This window comes from Aythya marila (genome assembly GCF_965140915.1).
Source record: "Aythya marila genome assembly, chromosome: 1".
Lineage (NCBI taxonomy): Eukaryota > Metazoa > Chordata > Aves > Anseriformes > Anatidae > Aythya > Aythya marila.
This window is the reverse complement of record NC_139042.1, coordinates 62,614,791-62,636,421: the sequence shown is the minus strand read 5'-3', so window position 1 is coordinate 62,636,421 and position 21,631 is coordinate 62,614,791. Positions and strand designations below refer to the sequence as shown.

The window sequence follows — 21,631 nt, the reverse complement described above, 5'->3', positions numbered from 1 at the left end:
CATAATCTTTGTTGCTAAAAGCAGCATGCTACCTTTCAACATTTCCCTCTTTATCCTCTTTTAGTCTCCCGAAGGGACCAGCCTCCCCTGCTTTGTCTCCCTCGATAAAAGCATGCAAAAAACACCCCATATCATGGGTTTTCATCCCAAAAAGTCCTCCAACAGCTTGGCAATGCCCCAGCTTCCAAGGGACAAATGCTGACCCGGAGAGGCTGCGGGAATGCTTACCCTTACCGTATGGAATAGCTTTGCAAAACTGCCTCATGCTGTAGAAGTATCACCAACACTGACATGATTCAGGCTCCTTATAATGACAGTACAAAATATAAATATTTAGTACAACCGTAACGGAGATGCAGGCTAGAAAATCACTTTCCAGCACAGGACATTAAACCTGTAATTGTGTTAGATGTAATGGTTACTTCTCATTTAAACAGCAAATTCCCAAGCTGGCATATGTAAATGCAAAAACTGATAGACGCTGCATTTCTTTTTTTAATTAGACCTCTTTTGTCTGTACAAAGTACCAGACCTCCTCTTTCAGTGTTGGTGATTCAACAGCAACATCTACTGGACACGAAGGGGCAAGATTCAATCTACGTAAAGAGATGAAGGGGCCAGGCACAGAAGCAGAAAACATTTACGGTACTTCTCTCTATGTATTTTTGCATTGTGGTCACTGCAAAACCTGAGCTGAAAAGAACAGAAGTTTGAAGTGTGTGTTTGCTCTACATTCGCCCCTCCAAAAAGAAAACAAACCCAACAATAAGATAGATTAATAAAACAGCAGTGACTTATTGTTGTCATCTGGAGACCACATATTTTTATTGTATCTTCTAGGAATATTAGCTACACTGGGCTAACAGAGCCACGGGCAGGAATTTTGCCAGTAGAAATATTCAAACAATCTCCAAGCTTGTGCAGTAAATTTTATTATACTCATTTTTGCTCTTTCAGCCCGTTTTCCCTCTTTGTTAAACAACTAGCAGAGTAAAAAATATCAGCAGTAACTAATAGCCAGCCAGCTCAGACCAAACAAAAGTTCTTGAAAACACCATAGGGAAAAAGATGATCTTATGTGGACATACTAAAGGCTAAGGACAGGGATCCCAAAGGATTTTGGCCTTATGATGCCCAGCATTGGTCTTCCTCCACTGGTCAGAGCCAGGTGTCTAAATTTCCTAAGTGGAGTACATGAAGATTGGATACCTTGTGAGAGGGATACGCAACAACCTAAATTTCCAGCAAGCTACATCTAAGTAAGCCAAAGACAACGACCAAAGGCTCAATTTCATCCCTCCTGCCCCACTGCAGAGACTGGCATTTCTTCTGCCTGCTAACTGGCACACATCCAGACCAGGACTCACAGTCACAGTCTTGCCTGGCTTCGTGCAGCTACACAAATCCTTCTCCTTTCCCCACGCAATCAGAGAAGAGGATCCCCACTCCAAGCGCTGATCATGCTTCACATCTCGAGCAATTATTTATTAGCTGTATAAGTACTCCTGGAAGCAGAGAGCACAACCCAGAGCAGCCAAAGCCAACCCAGCATCCCTGCTGGCACCCTTCCAGTCGGTAAAACAGGAGAATAACCCACCTGCTCCCTCCGGGACCAGGCCTGGCTGCACACATATGGCCCATTCTGATACCTTCCAGAACCTCATTTACAGCCTTCTTATGTAAATACACTTTGTAGCAGTGAAAAGGGCAGGCACAGCCAACTTCTGTGAAATTAAATACGCCGGAGTGCACAGCGTGCTACACGGTGCTGTTGTTCAGAGCTGGAGCTGCACAGGAGTGCACCAATGAACGGCAAATTTCTATACAATAAATTACGACAGGGTGCATGTTCTACAACGAAAGGCGTTTCTCAAAATAAGCAAGAACAGGGAGGGAAAAAAAAAATAGTTAAATAACATCCTTAACATGTGCAATGGGGCATTTCTGCAGAATTTCCCCCCACTCCTCTGACTCTAAGCCCTGCTCGTGTAGAAAAGGAAACTTTCAGGATTTTTCGTGGGAAGAAAAAACTCTGTGTATACACTGATAGCAAAGAGGTTTTGGGGCTGCATTAGGAGAGCTGATTCTGCTTCTAGGCCCACTAGCTGTGGTCCACTTTGATTTTTTGGCAAGCCCTAGCAGCACTATAAAGGTCCCTAATATCTTCTCTGCACACACATAATCTCATGGATGTATCCCCATGCCTTACTGGAAACAGCAGCTGCTGGGAAGGCTGCCTAGCTTTTCAAGGAGCCATTCCCTACCTGCCACAAAACCTCAGCAGAAACGATACCGATGTGCTTTCTCTGGGAACTTCACCTTTTGGGCTGCTCTCCTTGTCAGCAGTTAATTCCAGGCATCTTATTTTCTGCTGCTGCTTTCCCAAAAGGACACCGAGCCAATCCATCATTTCCAGCGCAGCAGCTCCGCACCAAGGTGATGGTTGGGTGGAAGTCACACCCGCAGCAGGGCTCCCCTTGCTCCACACGTGTAGTAATTAGCAGAAGCACATTTCCCCAGATAAGCCTTTGCAAAACAGGGCAGGCCAATTTGACAGCTGTGAGCTTACACTGACCGACTCCAGATGCAAGATCAGTTTTCCTTACCTCCCTCCACATAAAAAGTTGTTTAATAACAGTCAATGGAAAATGTATTGAACTGTTCAACAATCGGTTTAGATGACATGTGAAGACTACAATCAATCGTTTCACTATGTGCAACGACTAATTTTAAAGAACCACAATTTTTCTAACACACCTTACGATCAACAAACAGGCTTAAGCAGATCTGATAAGCTGAGCTGAGAAAATAAAGCTGTGCACCGAGTAACTTACATTGCAAGCCCAAATTAAATAAACTCTCTTTAGCCCCTAGCAATTAAAACAAACACTCTATCTTTCAGCTTTGGGTTTCCCCTTGACAGCTGGCTGTTTAACCAATTTTAGTCAACTCTAAACCAGCATAATTTTCAACAGCCAAGAAACGTGGCCGTATGCATCTAGGCTGCAGTTTGTACCTGGGAATAATGCAGAAAGGGAGTTCCCTGATAGCTGTGTATTTTCAACAGCAGGAAGGTTTCTATATATGTTACTTTTTGGACATAAACACTTGTGGTAGTCGCAACAAAATGCAAAAATAAACTTGAAAAATGTACATAATTTATCTCACTGTTTTCCAATATTTATGTTATCAAACTGCTCTTCTATGTAGAGACAGTCTGACTTTTTAAACACTCGATGAGCGTGCACTAAGTCCAGCAAATCTGAGTATCTGTTTCACTGTCTGCATGAAACAGCCCTGAGAAATTCCCCAGAGCCAGAGGCAGCAAGCGAACCCAAAATCTAATCTGGGTATTGCCTAGCACAGAGGCAAAGCAATTCATTTCCCTAATAAATGGGCCAGCTGGAAGCCAGTTGATCAATCTAACCCACTGCTTTTTACCCTGAGGACATGTAGGTGATGCTGAGAGACATGAAGACAGCATGAGAAAACTCATAGCTCGGATGGTTTCTGCTGCACCTATGCAAGACCTAAGGTAAATATTCACAACCTCATCTTCATGGCCTTAGGAGCAAGGGAAAGCACTTTAAACGTGCCAGGTGACTGCTCTTCAGTAGGCAGGAGGCACATCTCCAGGCATGTCTAGGGTCATGCATTACCCTGTCAGCATGGTAAGTCAGTTTCTACAACAGAATTTGTTTTTTGCTTGTTTGGATATTATAATCAAGCAGCTTTACGCCGATATCCACTGCCTATGGATGCAGAAAAATGGGATTTACGGACAGCCTAAGCAGGTTAGATGCATAACCCCTGCTGAATTTCAATTACACTTCTGCTTAGCCACTTCTCCAATTCCTTTAGAGCCACCTGAGGCAACAAAAGCACGAAGGTATTTATGTCAGGGACTAAACAGAATTGACAAAGCTTTCTTACTTTGGTGTCATCAACTATTTAATATTTCTTCTTGCATGGAGAATATCTGAAAAGTGAAGCATGATTTAAATCAAAAGAGAGAGTTTCATTACATACAGAAGTATCATAAAAGCTATTAATTTCAACGAGAAATTAAATGTTACTGCTTCCTCTGCAGAGTAAATGGCAAGACATCTATAACTATATAACATGAAAATATAGAAATGCAAGAAAGTTGAATTAGTTTTCACTCGTGGAATATTGCTAGAGAATAATTTCTTACCTCACTACTCAACATGATTATGCTGGCACTTCTGAAAACTCCAAATTTAGAAAGTAGAAGTGCAACAATGCTGCGTACAGAACTTGGAAAAACTCCTAAAATCCTTCCCAGCTCTGGGAAATTCAAAGAAAAATTAAAGATGCTTTCATGCCTTCACTATAGCTACAGATGGTACAACAGGTTCCTGAAGATTATCTTGGTGGCCTGGCCAAGGAAGGAAGGAAGGAAGGAAGGAAGGGTACTGTAGTCACTGGCAGAAGTGCTGGCTTTCAATAATTTGCCAACAGACATGGCTAACCAGGGAAATCCCAGCTGACTGATGGTTTCAGCCCAAAGAGAAGGCTCCGGGGAGACCTTACAGCAGCCTTCCAGTTCCTAATGGGGACTACAGGAAAGCTGGGGAGGGAGGGACTCCTTGTCAGGGAGTGCAGTGATAGGACAATGACTAATGGCTTTAAACTAAAAGAGGGGAGATTTTGATTAAACATTAGGAAGAAATTGTTCACCCAGAGGGTGGGGAGGCACCAGCACAAGTTGCCCAGAGAAGCTGTGGCTGCCCCATCCCTGGAGGTGCTCAAGGCCAGGCTGGATGGGGCTTTGGGCAAGCTGGGCTGGTGGGAGGTGTTTGCTGGGTGAAGAACTGGCTGGGTGGCTGGGCTCAAACTGCCACAGTGAACGGAGCTGAGTCTGGCTGGCAGCCATTCACCAGAGGTGTTTAGGTGTTTAAGAGACATGAGGATGTGGCACCAAGGGACACGGTGTAGTGATAGGACCCACAAAGTCAGGTTAATGGTTGGACGTTATGATATTAAAGGTCTCTTCCAACCTAGATGATCCCATGATTCTGCAATGGCATGGAAATTCATCATGTGTGGCACTGAATTATATGCATATATAGGCACACATACTCGCACACACACTCTCAAAGTTACTGCTGACGTTACAGAAATACCTCCCTGCAGCTCATTTTTCAGCTGGCAGTGCCTTTTCACACTAATAGAGCTTTTCTGCTCTAATTTCTCGAGCTGAATGCCGCTAGCTGAGCAAGAATTTATTTTAATATATTCCATATTTGCAGTAATTCCCAGGGAAGAAGGAATTAGAGTAAGATGCTTAATATTAATTTCATTTAAGAGGCTGGTTAACCTGCACAGCTCAAGACTTAGATGGAAATCCTGACGAGACTCCTGCCGATTTTAATCAAGCTGGGATTTCATTGCTCTATTACTTGAAGCAGAAACACAAAACAGATGAAGTTCACCATGCAAATGTTCTCCTTTTCATGTTGTTAGGTAGGTTATTCCAATTAGCTTTGAACATGTCTAATTTTGAGGAGTTCAACTCCTTCAATAGAAATTCAGTTTTAGTAAGAAGCAGGACTTTTAGCTAATAAACATATACAAACATTTGCTCAGACACATGTGCTGAGTCTGACAGGAAAGGAACGGACCTGTAAAGAGATCTGTTTATAAAACTGGGCTCTGCTGTAAGTAAATAGCCTTGAAAAGTGAGAAATACAAACTGTGCACACAGAATATATGCTATATCCTATTTGGACATGCACCTCTTATCGAACTACGAGTGCCAAACAGAAAGCTCAACACGGATATACTTGAAAGATCCCAAAGGAAAATCCAGCCAGTCCTTCAATGCCAACCCACTGCCACCTGGCAGGTGAAGAGAAGTGTAGTGCCAAACACTCTTCTCTGCCAACAATTAGAGTAATCTCAGTTTTACATTCACCAAAAATAAGAAAAAATAAATCTGAGTTCTCCCTTGAGCATTACATCAGACACCACCAGTGACAGCGATAGCTCCCAGCCCTGTGCCAGACCACGTATCCCTAAGAGGCTTGTATATTACAGCTTAGGGACTCCCCATCATTTTATTTTTAAAGGCAAGAAAGATCACGGGCAATGTAGCATCTGTGCAGACAGCTTCTGAAGTTTTTAACACCACCTTTGTTCCACAGAAGACGTACCAACATTGATCAGATTACACCACGATGTCGTCACTCCTGGAAAAAAGCAGTCTCTTTGCAGCTGCATACGGAATTCTAAAACAGAAATCTCTGACCACATCACAAATTTTGTCTGGACAAACTTTTCTTGCTTATGCAAAAAAAAAGCCCACCAGCAATACTTGGTACGATATTCACAGCCTCATTACCCACATACACCGGTTAGCTGTATTAATCTAGCTTGTAAGTAATCCGCTGAAAAAGCTTTCCTTCAGAGAGTTGCTTGAGGTATGGAGCAATGTGAAAAGCCTTGCAAATTAAAATTAAAATCCCAATAAGATTTCAAGTATGATAAAACATCTTGGGCAATGTGAAACAGTTCCAAGAATAAAGGAATCTTGCCAATATATTGCATAAATGTATGCATATATTGTGTTTTCTCCCCAGAAACACAATGATTTAATCCTGTCACTCTTTTTGCTACCAGCAGAATCAGATTCTCAGATGTCGTCTTCTATCCCTTATTTTTCAGTTAAGACTTTTAAAAGGTTGTATTTGTAGACATCAAGGAGTAGAATGGACTTGATCCAAACAGCATTAGCTTTTGCTTTTCTGAATAGAGTCACTTAATTTGAAACAGTGTAATTACAATAATGAACATCTATGGTGTTCCTCTCATACATTACTACCGAAATATTTTATTTATACTGTTGTAGCTGGTGGCAGTGGGGGAATTAAGGATTTCAGGGTATAACTAGAGTTGCCAGGATGTATAAGCCTTTAAGAGACTGTTTGTTTTGCCTGTTTTTTCCCCCTCTCCTTCTGACAGGGGTGATAAGCTATTGGTGGTCTTACTAATGTAACTTGACCAAACTATTCCAGACAGTGGTGATATAACAGGTATATAATCCAAAGATGACCACTTCAGTAATGAATGCCATCCAGCAGGACCAGAAAGGTGTTTATATATGCAAAACAATGCAATTTAAGACCCTGAGATGATACCAAGCATGTTTCTTTCCAAGAGCATGTGAATGTAACAGAGGAGCATTTCCAGTGCCTGTGACTGCAACACCTGATGATTTGTTTTGTGGCACAGTTACAACTGTTAGAATTGGCACATCAAATATGCGCCTAGCTACTTTTTCAGCTGTCTTTTAATTTCTCACATAAAAATCCTAATAATCATTTAAAATGGCAAAAATGCATCCATTTTATAATCTAAAATGTTTAGAAAATATTTTCTACTTATCAAGTACGTCTTCTCAGGTAAGTTTGGATCAAGGAAACTTCAGACTTTGGAATCAGCAATCACCTGGATACTTGATTCCTCAAAACCTGGGCAGTCCATGATAATCCTCTTGTTTTTGTAAATTCTTTGATTGTAGCACCTTCATTTCTGTTTGTTACAATAGCAATTACAGTTCCTAAGACATTACACTAGGATATTTTTTATAACACAAATACTGTAAGGTTCCCCTTGCTTTCCTATCGCTTTAGCATCATGGCAGGAGGTTAAAAAAAACAAATGTGAAAAAAAAAATCATACTCCAAATAGATCTGAAGAAAAGGCAAACAAGCAAGCAAACCAAAAGGGTGACAACTGTTTCAAGGAGAACCTCTTCAGAGGAGAACAGCCCCAAGCAAAAATGTTGCTGTGTAAACCGGCCTCCAAGCACAACGCTCCTGAATCCAGTCCTGATCAGGCAGAACAACGTAACAGGCACAGAGAAGTGATAGATGTATTGAAGATATATATATATGGATATATATATTTTAATGATTCATGATTGTCTTCCACAACTGCATCCTTTCTCCATGCACTTTCTATTTTCCAGCCTCTCCTAAAGAGAAGAGTGGGAATGGTGTCTTACACAAATTGCAATGAGACTATAGCACACACAACTCAGATGGCTTTTGGCATTCAGATTGGGTATCAGGGAAAGGTTCTTCACTGGGAGGGGTGGTGGAGCACTGGGACAGGCTCCCCAGGGCAGTGGTCACAGCACTGAGCCTGCCGGAGTTCAAGAAGTATTTGGACAATGTTCTCAGTCATATGGGCTGATTTTGGGGTGATCCTGTGTGGAGCCAGGAGTTGGACTCGATGATCTTTGTGGATCCCTTCCAGCTCAGGATATTCTAGGATTCTGTGCTCCCATCTCAGTTGTGCTCCACTTCGAGCTGCATTTTGCATGTTCCCTCAGCTATTGTTTTCAAGCTAGGCTTTTAAGCCTCGCAAGATGCAAAATGTTCTCAAGCAGAAATGTGCAAACTCCCAGACACATGGAAGACCTGATCTTAATTATAACTTCTAGAAAAACATTGCAGTGAAAATATTGCTGTTAATATAGCAGTATCAATAGCATAGCAGATGAGTTTCTAGGGAGGGGGAGGGAACAGAGGCGTTAAAACTTCAGCTCCAGCAACATATGGTTTAACTGAGAAGAGCAGCGAGATGCTCTCCATCCCGCAGTATTATTAGGCTGCATGGGAGACTAAGGCCCGTCACATTTGCTTACAGAAGCCAAAAATTGAGAAGTGAAAAGACTCCAATAACATCGCTACAACAATATATTTTTTTTTTTCTCCAGCAGCATTTCTCTCTCCTCTTCTTCCCACCAGAAGACTGTGGTGCTTGGCTCCGCAGAGCAAGGCACTATGGCTTTCTTTACCAGCCACAAAAATAGCAGCTTCTTTTCCTGAGAGAAGTATCTGAACAAGTACTGGAACTAAAGCAAAACAACCACACATCAACTTGAACAGCATGCGAATTGCCCGCTGTATTTACCATGTTATGCCACTGTCGTTCTTTCCAGAGCAGATTCTTTCTAGCAGTCCCTCAACGAAGTCAGAAAATATTAACATGAAGATTGTATTAATAAAGAACCGTAATTTCTTACAAGTCAAAACTCGACAAAATGGCCATAAACACGATGATTCATTAAGTCCCCGATACTAGCAATAGTATCAGTTACGACACACACAGAGCTTTCAGACTGCACTTAAAATTCAATCAGTTTACCAAAAAATTATCTGCAGCTAAGTTTCTCGTTCCTAGTTCTGGTAGAGCTCCTTTCCTGGTCTACACCGTTCTCTTCTACAAGTCGAAAGAACACAAATGTACATATTTTGAAAACTATGCCCCACTTTTTCCAGGCACAAAGAGTAGTATCAAGAGCATTTCAGTTTTGATTAATGGCCTGCAATTCAGTTGTCAAGTCAGGCATGGAGGTAAATGTCAATGAAAAAAATCTGCTATACTTTGGACCAGGAAACATAGTCCAGGACCTTTTTCACTAAACCTCATATGGCTCTTACATGGACTCAGTGAAAGAAAGCCAACAACAACCATAGCTAAAAGCTGAAATAAGCATAGCCTAGTATGGGCAGGTTATCACAGGTAGTCCCATGTCTACATAAGCATGAAAACCTGCTCAGTTCCTGGTCTGCTTTCACTGCGTTCACTCTGAGCTGTGCAGTTCATGAGCTTCTCTTGTGGATCAACCACTCAACCTTTGATTTCCTGTTACATCAACAGAGAACACACACGTATTAGTCTAAACCTAACACAACCCTAACTCAAATATATAGAGGAAGAGTAGCAATTTTCCATCTTAATCCTTTAGATGACAGGACAACTCATTTCTTCTGACTTCATACTCCAGGCCCTGTTTGTTCTTCCATCACGGAAGTGTTGTTCATGAAAAAAACTTCTCAAAAATCTCCTAGCCTAGCTCAAAGCACTGAGAGGAGTACACCCAGGCCACTTGTAGCAGCGGTTTGTTTCACTGGAGATTTCATAAAGAGTACGCTAGAGACTGTGCAAGCTCTTAAACAGTCTAAACCTTCTCTGCAGAAATCAAATTGGGCATTTCCCTATCCTTATTCCATTAGATATGGACAGTAAGAAAATGAACCACGTGTAAGTGTTCACCTTCTTCCTTAATTCACAAAGACATCCAAGATCTCCACCATAAAAGTCAGAGTATGCACCCTCTCTCCATTCCACTTTTCTCTTTTAGTCTAGATACACACTCATGATTTCCACAGAATTTGTATCGTGTCAACCTCTGACCATCCTGACATCTTTCCGTGGAATTTCTGCAAGGTTTTTTTTGCATCTTTCTTTGCTGACCTCAAAAGAAGTGTTGCATCCTGGCGGAGACCTTACTTGCACATGAATAAAACGCTTACTCTAATACCTGTTTCCTTCTAAGCCACAGCAGAATAGGAATTGTTTTCTTCTGTACTAGCACCAGCATCATCAGCTCATTCAGGCTGAAAGAACTGCTTTTTTTTGCCTTTATTACAAAGGAGCCATATCCTGCCTTGTAATTGTATAATAAATGCAAAACCGCATTTTAGTGGATTTCACCTTTCCGGTTTTGGATCATATTCCTAGCTAAAGGGGTTTGCATGAATGTCTGCAGATATTTTTTAATTTCCTAGGAGTTTTGGTTTTTTGTTTTTTGTTTTTTTTTTTTTTTAATTTAATAAAATCAAAAGAATATGAATTAATAAAGATCAATTGCTATCAGATGCAAAGGATTATCAAATTATGGCATTATATTCCATCTACATTAGTACCAAGGCAAAGACCGCTTCGTTCAGATATGAAAGTAACAATCTTCTGCCTGGATAAATACAATATGGTATAGGAAAAGAGTAACTCTTAATCCTTGTCACTATATCCTAGCACTCACTGTATTTTTCTCCTGCTTATGGATCTCAGCAACAAAAACAGTACGATAAAGTGCCGAGGTACTTTGTGCTTGCTTCTCTGAGCAGCTTGTCTAGAGCAGGATTTTAAAACAGGAGGGAAGGTAGGTCAGGTTTCTGTGGGATGACTATTTTTTGCTAATCAATTACTTTATGCAATTATTTTAATTCCTTATGACAAGCATCAGGACTCCTGAGTAAAAGTCTTCACTCTTTGCTGGATGCTACTGTATATTTGGTTTTGTGCTCACGTCGCCCTCATCCAAGTGAATATTTGGCTCTTGTTTTATTTGGGTTCCCCGCTCTCACTGCACACAATGCGACACCATTGCTCAAATCCTCAAAGCCATCGGTCCCCTCCTTAGTCCAGTTGGGCAGCCAGCAGGCCAGTTTTCAAAATACCCCACGTTTTTCTCACCTGCTGTGCTTTCCGGCACCTCCTGCTTGTCTCGCACAAGCTGCATGATGTCTGACACCACGACCTGATGGTTCGTCTCTTCTTCTTTCTCCTCATTAGACTGATGGCCCGTCGCGAAACAGTTGCAGCTGCCAGATTCTTTGCACGGGACCAACCTCCAATACCAGTAGTCAGACATGAAAAGGCTGGGAGTTGATTTCTGCAATTTGAGAACAAACAGAAAATTGTTTGCAGCAAGAAGTGACAAAAAAAAAAAAAAAAAAAAAAAAAAAAAAAACACAAACAAACACCACAACCCTACCTACTTAAAAGGAAATCCTCAAACGTTTGACAGTCGTGTACAGATTACTGGGACCTTTGATTTTATTTGAAGAAAACAAGAAATTGGAGGTTTGTAATAACCATATGTGGTGTCACATTAGTGAATAATAGCTACCCATGACATGTATCCAAATAAAAACCTCAAGAGACCCCCGTAGCTTCTCGAAGTGCTTACATTATAGGTCTGTGAGCCAATCAGACACACAAAAAACCAATATACAAAAATCAAAGTGCGTGTAATCTTAGTATCAATTGTATAAAGGCAAAAAATATAAACATCCCTTTGTATTTTCAGCAGAACAAGTCAGTATTTGTCTTTAAAACACCCCCTGGAACCCGATTTAACTAGGTGAAAGAACACGAGCTGTCAAAAAAAGCGAAACAACGCAGGGATTATAACCGATGTAACGCTTCCCCCAGCACGGGGAACTGAAGCCACTGTCAGAAAAGTTACCAAACACATTAACTGGAGGCAGCCTTGACGCTGGCAGCGTGGCAGGAAGGAGCGATAGCGCAGCCCCGTGTGGTTTGGCTCCTGACCGAGTGCCCGGGGCTTTGGATGCTGCCCTTCCCGAGGAGGAGCGAGCGGCAGCAGCACCCCGAGCCTGGCCAGAGCTCATCACCAGCCTGATTCGTGCCCGCAGGTAAAGCAGGAGCTGCGCCCAAACACCTGCAGCTTGCTAAATTTGCATCCACGGACGCCACGGAGCCACTGTGTTCTTCCCCTTATACACAAAGGGGGATCTCCCCTTCCTGAAGCTGCGTTATTTAGCAGCTGTTTTACCAGGAACTGCCCAAGGACCACGCAGCGTCTCTGTCATCATCTTCTTACCAGCTCAAAGAAAGCCATTTCCCTTTACTCCTACCCGGTGGCACAGTAGCTACAATTTTTCCTTTTCCCGTTTTCTGAGGCTTTCAATTACCCGCGAGACATGAAACAGATTTCTCTTCTTAAAGCCACTTAGCAAAGTGTGAAGTTTTCTGGTCCTGAACTTCTTTTTCCCCCTCTAGAAAGCGGGAATCTGCTCTGAAAGAGAACCAAATCTCCAAGCTGCAGTGGATTTTCCCCCCCTCTATGAAAGGTGAACCGCAATGCATGTGGACCTACGCTTCAGCCATCAGCAAATTACGAATAAAATCCTCATTTATTGCCTTTCCTTAAGGAACAGGAACTCTCGAAGATCACCAGAAATAATTATACTGAAACATGCAGCGAGAGACACACATTTCTGACCTTAATTCTCGTTTAATTAGGTTTCCGGACCCACAAATTTTCCTTATTTTGATTTTTAAGAGCAGGAATGCGAACTTTTGGAGCCAACAGCTCAGGACCCGGTGACAGAGAGGGAACCCACTTGACTCATGGCCCTTCAAGACTCCCCAGGGTTTTAATGGGATTTTATGAATGCCTTTTAAACTACTCGAGTTCTGCCCTTACAGATACTGTATTTCTACTCTTGCCCTTCCACATTTTGCTCAGAAAGAGGAGGGAAAGAGCAACAGCATCAAAACCCCGGCCATTCTCCCCTCTATCTCCAGGGCCTGCAGAATACCCTTCTGTGATTTTAAAAGAAAAAATCAATTTAAAGATTAATGTATTAATTCATTTGGAGCCTTACTGTGATCAACATTTCAACTGGGTACTAAGAAGTCCTTCAAGATAAACATCCTCATTTTTTATTTAAAAGGCCTCCACGGAGCATTAGAAATCATCACTGGACTTATGTAGGAAACGCCGGTTTCAAAGGATCTGCAAGGCTCTTTAGCAAGCACTAAACTGAGGCCTCTTCAAAGGAAGAAGAAAATCAGACGCATTTAATAAGAGAAATGCTTGCCTATTAATTCAATTTTTCAGCTTGCAGGCAACCATTGGAGGAAGGCTCACAAGTTTAAGTGGCAGTCCCTCAGCTGTCTTTCTTCCTCTTCTTGGGGCAGCCGCACAAGAACATTTTACCCTTTGTTAGTTAACCCAGGAGCAGATTTTAAGAGCTCTGACAAAGGGGAGGAGCAGATAAACACACATCGCATCATCCCTACAGCACCCTGCAGGTACGTGACAGGGTAACACCACATAAATCGTCAAATTCTGCTTCCATTTCCAGAGCTACAGGCTCCAAAAGACACCGTGCTGGCCCCAGACCCTCACAGCAGAGCGTGCGGGCAAGGGAAGAGCTTCTTGCAAGCGTGACACGAAACGTGGACATAGCTGGAACTTCCTCCCCGCCAGCTGCAGCCGTCCTCACGTGAACCATATCTCAAGTCCCTCAGAAGCCTGGCTGCGATACAAGAGGCATTTCCACTTCTGTCCATCACAGGAAAAAACAGAGGCCCTCGAGTTTAGTAAGATACCGGACCCGTGAAGCGTCTTGTTGTCCATTTTGTGCAAACTTCACGTCCGTGAAGGTGACAGACCTCCATTTCCAGTGAAAATCAGCCTCTGAGCAACGTTAACCTGAATGTGAGCAAAGCACCACCTTACGGGGTTTCTCGTTGCCTAGAGATCATTATTAGCAAACCCATTTTTTCCTCAGTCTTTAAAACTCCCACCAAGCCACCTACGTTCCTGAAAACTGAGCTCTCAGAATTAGGCATCCACATCTCTTCTCCTCCTGCCCCCGTGCTGCAAAGCTGTCGTCGCCACTCGTTGCTTGTCCCGTCCACTAGAAGCCAGCTAAGCACAGCGGCCTCAACACACGGCGTGATGCTTCGAGGCTCTGAAACACAACACAGAGCAGCTGATGTCCCTCCAGAGCTGCTCTTCATCTGTATCTGTTTCCACTTGGCTCACATTTCCGAGATTTTTCCTCAAAACCCCAGGGAATGACAAGCTCTGCCTCATTTTTAAAATAAGCCTGACACACGAGAGATGCTGAGAGAGCTCCGCAGCACTTTGTGCAGGGTGAGGGGGCTGCGTGCTTCACCCCGTGTTTTAAACACCGACAAACCTCTCCTTGTGTGTGAGCTGTTCTCACGAGAAGCCTGAATTTCTGACCCACCAATGTGTTATTCCTGCAGGTGCAAAGCCACAACACATGCAAGATGCTGCCATCATCACGAAGCCACCCTGTGCAAAACCTTTCCTTTGACTCGGAGATGCCCACGGCCAAGCACGCAAACCCTGTCTCCTCGGGTAGCTCAGCTGAAACAAACAAAATAGCTGCTACTTTCCGTCCGTCAGTAAACACATGGCACGTTCTGTTTATTTTGCACTTATTTATCATGGAAACAAGCTCGGGAACATCAGTGTTTGGGATGTCAAAGACCTCTCTCCGGACAAAGCTCCTGGGACAGCGCCTTTGGTCAGCGGCCACATCACGCAGCACGCCCTCGCCCTCCCCGGCTCGGAGGCCAGCGGTCCCCGAGGGATGGCTTGGGTCACCTCGTCCCATGGACCCGCCGACAAACACGTACGAGGTGTCCATTTTCAAAGGGCTCATCACAGCACTGCTCCACGAGTCCCTTCTCGTCCTCCTCCTTCCCGACCCCTGCGTGGCAGAGGTCAAAAGCATTTTGCAATATCCCATAAAAAAAAAAAATCCCGAGCCCCATAGCTCAGTCTTTTACTGTAACCCGCCCGGCTGAGGTTTGCCAAGTCTCCCCAAACCTCTCCTGCAAGACAAAGGAGCCCCTTTCGGAAAGGAGCGGCAGGCTTCCTTCGGAGCTATTTGGGATTGAATTTGCTGTTGAGTAACCATGCTGAATGCTTCCTAATGAAGTTCCTATAGATTTACCCAGCAGGGTAATTTGGTTAGAAATGGCAACTGACGACAACTTTCATCTTGAAAGGGGCACTGAATTAAGAGTTTTAAGTAAGTGGACGTTTTAGGATGATTAAGCCGGTGGCTGTTTCGAACCTCCTGCAGAGCCCCAGCAGTGCACGCAGGTGCCTGCCTTCAGGACTGCCTTCACAGATATTTTGTCAGAAAACAAACAAATAAAGCTTGTCCACGCAACCTCTGGAACTACTTCTGCATGGTCTGGTCCTGAACCAGTGAAACTTGTCACTTCTGAAAGCCGCCTGAAACACATGAATTTCCGAGTTCAACAGCAAAAAGTCGCGGGGATGCTCCCCAGTTTCCCTATAGAAGAAGGGATAAGGGTAAAGAAGTGGGTTGTGTGCTAGCAGCCAGGCCTGAACCACAAGAAATTACCCGTGACACCAACAAGAGCTAGGGGAGCGCTCAGCTCTCTACCCTACAACTTTTATTCGGAGCGTGTTCAAGTTCCCTCCTTAATTGTGGTCCGAAACATTTTTTTGCCATTCCCTTCCTACCTGCGTGATCTTTTAAAGCAGATGTCCGTTTGTGTTTAATGTTTTATTCTTTGTTTTTCACCATGCTGACCAACCTGTGCCCAGTGAGCCCCCGTTAGCAGAGGTTCTGCTGGCTGCTCATTCTTCTGTCAGGCTTTCGGAGGGGGGTGGGGGGGTGGAAATTAATCTTTGAACACATCTCTCCTTCTGACTTTGGGATGGCAAACACTTCAGCCTCCTTCCTCTCGCCGGGACGAGGAGAAGCAGAAGTCAGGGGGGAAAAACCCGAGCCCAGAGCCACCACAGGCACCAACAAGCAGCACACGCGGCTCTCCCCGCCTCTGCCTCAGCCGCTGCGGGGGACCCCTGCCCGAGTGAAACATCTCCACTCCAGCTCCGGCTTTGTCCCCGCTTTCGGGATGCTCCCTACAAACCCCCGGGCACCCCTTCTGCTGGGAAACCCGGGGGCTGAAGCGGGACAGCCGCTGAGGCGCTGGCTCAGCATCCCGCAGCGCCCACCGCGCCCCTCAGCCCGTGTTATCCGCTTATTTCCACGCAGGTCCCCGCCTTTGTTTCGCTTCCTCTCCTCGCACCCCGAACCCTCGCCGCCACCAAAACCGAGGAGAGGAGAGAGGAGAAGAGAAGGGGCGATGCAGGGCGACCCCCCCGGGACAAGCCCCAGCCCCAGCCCCGCGGCCACCGCCGCCGCCGCCCCCCACAAGATGGTGGAGGGCGGGCGGGCGGGAAGGGGGGTCCCCACTCACCTCAGCGCCCTGCCCCAGGACCCGGTGGCCGTGGCCGCTGCCGCCGGCGCTCCGGAGCTCGCCCGGGCGAGTGGGGGAGAAGAAGGGAGAGGAGGCAGAGCCGGGAGGGAAGGAGGGAGAGAGGGAAGGAGGGAGAGAGGGAGGCGCCGCGGGGCCCCGCCCGCGGCCGGGTGGGTAGCGGGGGGCCGGCGGCTGCCTTTTGTCAGCGCCCCGCCGTGCCGGCTGCCGAGGGCCGCCCTTTGTCCGCCTCCTGCCCGCCGGCCGGAGGAAATTTATTTTCCCCCGGGCACCTGCAGCGCTCGGCTGCCTCCTTCCCTCTGCCCTCAAGCTGAGGGGGGCCGGGGAGGGAGCCCCTGAGGGCACCCGAGGGAGGGGAGCCGCTTCCCGCCCGCCGCCCGCGGCTTTTGGGGCTGAGGCGCCCGCTCCCGCCGGGTCCTTTTTTTGGGATTTTTTGGGGAAAGGGGGGACGAGAAGTTTCTCCTGGGGGCATTGAGTGGAGGTGCGGGGGCACCCTCAGCGAGGAGGTGCCGGATTTGGGGCGCTCACAGCCGGCCCCGTGAGGTGAGAGGCTGTGGGGGACAGAGGAGGCATCACTTCTGTGGTCCCCCGTGCTGGTTGTGTCGCACACCACAGCCTTAGGGACTGATTCAGGGTCTCAAGGATTGGGTCAGACAAGAAGACCGAGTGCTTTTTGATTTAGTGGGATTTCTGCAGAAGGCTTTGCTCGGAAGAAGGTCCAGTGGTAGGGGCTAGTAGTATGAGAACTTGTGGAAGAAATTTATTTCATTATGAACAGCCTTTCTTTTGTTTCCTCTCAAATATTGTTTGTTCTGCATTAAATAAAATATCAATATAACATCAGCTTTGAATAAGGATGCTATATTCCATATATACTCTTGGGTCTGGCCGTGCCAAGAAGCTGGGGTGCATGTCATCAGGGAAACTTTCAAGCAAATGTCAAGAACAGGTGACATTTAGCAGTTCCGAAGACATTAATAAAGTCAGCCACTGAAGCAAACCTGTGCTCCTACATTACAACAGCTGAAGGTGAAAGTGGGTTAAGATATCCATCCTAAATAAAAGGAGCAGCTTGGGACTCCCAAGGGCTGCAAAACAATCAAGTCTTATGGCTCGGGCAAAAACTGTACCACCGAGCTGCTTCTTCAAATGCAGTACGTTGTGTTTCTCATGCCCTGGCAATGTGAAAGGGCTATCAATAAGCACCATCAATAAGGTTTTGCTGATTTTCTTAAACTTATCAGCTCAAACAAAAGCTGGGATGAGAAAGTCCAGAAGGACGTAATAATGCTGTGGTGCTGGACATGCTGTTGCAGACACTGCAGGTGATGAAGGGACAAACTCAGCAAGGTCTTCAAAGCCAAAGCTGTGCTTTGGGAATGAGGATGGGGAAGATAGATGACTGTTTTCAGTGGAAGGGCTTTGGCTTGGGCATTAGCTTCTCCTGGCTTAGTGCCTGATGCCAAATCTATCCAGAACAGCGTGAAATATAGGTTTACTTGGTTTACTTCAAATTGTAAACCAGGAGGAGATATACTGAGGTGTATGAATGTGGAATTGCTGCTACGTGCCCTGTGCTGTGACTCGACACATGCGTGCTTCAGGAGAGAGAAGAATCAACCAAGATGCTACAGGAAGATGTTCTCTTAATATGAGCTGTTTCTGCCAGCTACAATGTCTGGGCCAGCTGCAAAATGACAACGGGTTGGTTGTCAGCAAGAGGTTATGTGAATTGTGTCACCACGTATCTGAAGGCTTTCTTTATCATAGGAGCTAGGTCCTGTATGGGATCAGAAGCTTTCAATACTTAGTAATCTGATGAGAAAAATATCCAGAAGAGTAGGCTTCGAAGCTTTTAGTTATTTAGAAAAGTTCTTCAAGCTCTGTTAGGAAGATTTTTGAAACCTGCTGAAAATAAAATAGCCATAATTGTCCAAAGAGAAAAGGGAACTCAAAATATTTTTAAAATAGACTGATAATAATTCTCTTTTTTATAGTAAAGGCAATGCATAGTGAATGATGGAGAATGAATTTGATTTAAGGAGAGGCAGTTTGAAAAGAGAATTGTAGCGATAGAGACATGTACAGCACAGCACTGGGCTGAATGATTTATTTGTGATAATACCACCGAAGTGCGACTGAAGTGGGAAAAGATGGAGAGCCGACTGTAGAGAATCCCATCGGTAGGCTGCAAAAATTCCACATTTGTGCAAGATGTGAGCAAAATGTGTTCCCAAAAAACCTCGCCTGTCTTCTTGCTGCACTGCAAACGTTAACAAACATGACTCACAGGCTCAGGGGACACTGCACAATCACGCGCTGCTTTCTGATGGTTTAAAGCATCTCTAGAAATTCTTCCTCCTCTGCTATGAAATATTTACCTTAATAAAAATCCAAAGAACTCACTGAAAATAACAGCAGCTTCTCCATAAATAATAGAAAAAGTCCTGTTTTCAGGCATATTCTGTGGCTGAAAATTTGAGCTGGATGACGTAGAATAACCAGAGTAGCCTACAGGTGTCCTTTTAGGCTGTAGTAAGTGAGATTTTATCAAGGGGCAGGGCTGAAGTTTCGGCTGGACGATCCTTTTGTGTCACTGAGATGCTCTGGTGCCAACCGGAGTTCTTGGTGAAACCCAGGACTGCTGCCATAAGAAATGGGATTGCACTGAAAGGAGCTGGTTTGTGGAGGACCCCAATGCACAGGTCACTCAGATGTGCACAATGAGTGGGACAAAATCTAATTAGCTACAAGGAAAAAGGAAATGTGCACACCAACTGCTCTTTGATGCCCTTCCTGGACTGGTTTAGATCAAAAAGCAGCGCACGTGCTTGGGCTTTGCAAAACAGATGGTGAAAGGGGAGACTTTTTACCTGGCCCTGGAGCAAAACTGAAATCCTCATTCAAATTCAGCTTGGTTAGGCTCCCAGCTGGAGACGCGGGCTCCCAGCTCGCTGCTGTACCAGCTAGGAAGGCGGGCACTGGCAATAGCAAAGATACGCTTCAATATTGTAGGGTGTAAGAGAAATGAGTAAACCAGGAAGAAAACTACCAATTTCCAGGGAATTAGCTGAAACGGGGGAATCCCGTGGTTGGACCTGTGTATTGGAAAGCCCTAGGAAATCCGTAGCAACAGGAGCAGGGACCAAGGGAAACCCTGGACCCCTCAGCATAGCTAATGCAGGGGAAGTCTCTTGCTTTCCCCTTGCTCCGCGATCCCAGTGCCCCGTGCACGGCACAAAGTGGCTCCCCACAGGCACAGGCAAGCACCTCCTCTGCCTCGATCCTGCAAATAGGTGAGATTTCTAGCAAGATCACACTGGAAGTGGCCGTGGAAAATCTGCCCTGTTGTTTTCCTCGGGGGCTGGCACAGTATCAGACTCTTCCAGCTTCTGGTGCCTGTGAAGCATCTGTGACGTGCGGAGCAAATGATTCCCTTTCCTCTCCTCCCTTCCTTCCTTTCAGGGTTACAGGAGTCAGGCCAGGCCCCTCGTTAGCCATCCCACATCCACGAAAGGTGCTGGGCGGACTGGGAGATCTGTCTGTAAGCTGGCACCTTGAGTAAATCTGAAGGCAAGCGAGAAAATTCCCAGCCTGGAGTCCTGTGACGCTAAAGATGCTTAGGGCCTTCAAACCCCTCCTGCCTCAGGCTGCAATGTCCACACCTCGGCATCTAAATAAGATTATTCCTAATCTGTGTATTGAGGACACGGCTGCAAACAACAAACGTCACGTGGGAGGATGGGGTTGCAAGCCTGGCTTGTGCAGGAGCCCCAAATCCTGCATTTGCCATTTGCGTTGTGAACATTGCATGTGTCTATTTCTGTGGTCTCAGTGACAGAAGTTATTGAGATATTTGTCTTTTTTTTTTTTCTTCTTGGACATGGATGTGAGACATCCCATGCTGTGTATTTTTTCTCTCCCTCCTAGTTAATATTTTTCCTGGCTTTCCCAAGAGTTTAAAAAATAACCGGAATCCTTAACGGAGTTCACTGCGCTTGCATTCAGTACCGTTGCTTATATTTGGACAGTAAATACGCTTTTAATGTCTAACAAACAAATGAAATACCTACTGGAGGACTTCGGCTGGAAGCTGTGGTTGCCAATCTGCAGTTGCTATTAGTGTGCCATTCAACAGAGAGTCTTCTGCTGGCTCTGTGGGGAGCTCAGGCACCTGCGTGGGACTGGACACACGGTGTGCTCTGGGCTGCAATGGGCCAGGAAGGGATGTCAAAGCTCTCTTCTGTGGGAAACGCAAACTCTGGGTCAGAGTTTGGGACTGTGCACCATGAAATGCCTGAAACAAGAACTGATAGTCAAGGAAAGAAGTTGCTAAGACTGGACAAAAGCATGGAATTTCTTTAGAAATGCTGGTAAAGAACAGCAGGTTAGTTTTGACAGCATCCAGTGTGGTGGTAGGGAATAAATTGGATTTGCAGCCCTGAGCCCTATTAGAAGAGCGGTGTAACACGACAGAAAGATGAAATGTCCGTGAAATGGTCATGTAAAAGACGAGTTGCAGGCAAATGGTCAAATGGCCAGCCACCAGACTTACAGGTCAACCCATGTGAGAAGTTGAGTGACCCCTGTGTATCGGAAATTTATTTCAGGCTACTGTAGTATTTCCTCAACTCCCAAGCCAACGCATTTTAATATAGCATCTGTAGTGTCCACACACAGACGATGAGAAGACAGGGGAGAGACAAGAGTGTCACAGCATTTGTGGTGCCTGGCAGCAGCTGCGTGGGTTTCTGCCCAAAGTCAGTGCAACTCCAACCATGCTGCCTGGGCTCAATACATGGATATAAAATTGTTATGATAAATCAGAATTGTGAAGTGTGAAAAGTAAGGGGAATGTAAATCTTCACAAAACAAAGCAGTTAAAAAGTTAATGGGGTGGTTAGATACTAACCTTATGAAAAACAAGAATACCTTCTAAAAAAACAATCATTTATTGCTGTACAATAGCAGCAGCTCTTAAACA

At 45.1% G+C, this 21,631-nt stretch overlaps 1 protein-coding gene across 5 annotated transcripts in view; it reads right to left on the bottom strand.

The window, feature by feature from the left end:
• Window positions 1-16,751, bottom strand: part of MCF2L (MCF.2 cell line derived transforming sequence like) — a 155,027-nt gene extending 138,276 nt beyond the window's left edge. For all 5 annotated transcript variants that reach the window (XM_082763788.1, XM_082763786.1, XM_082763790.1 and 2 more), the window contains exons 1-2: window positions 16,630-16,751; window positions 11,293-11,491 (exon numbers count right to left, since the gene is read on the bottom strand). In XM_082763788.1, coding sequence (XP_082619914.1) covers window positions 11,293-11,470 — 178 coding nt within the window. In that variant the 5' untranslated portion in view covers window positions 11,471-11,491; window positions 16,630-16,751. The remainder of the gene's footprint in view (window positions 1-11,292; window positions 11,492-16,629) is intronic.
• Between the last annotated feature and the right edge of the window lie 4,880 nt (window positions 16,752-21,631).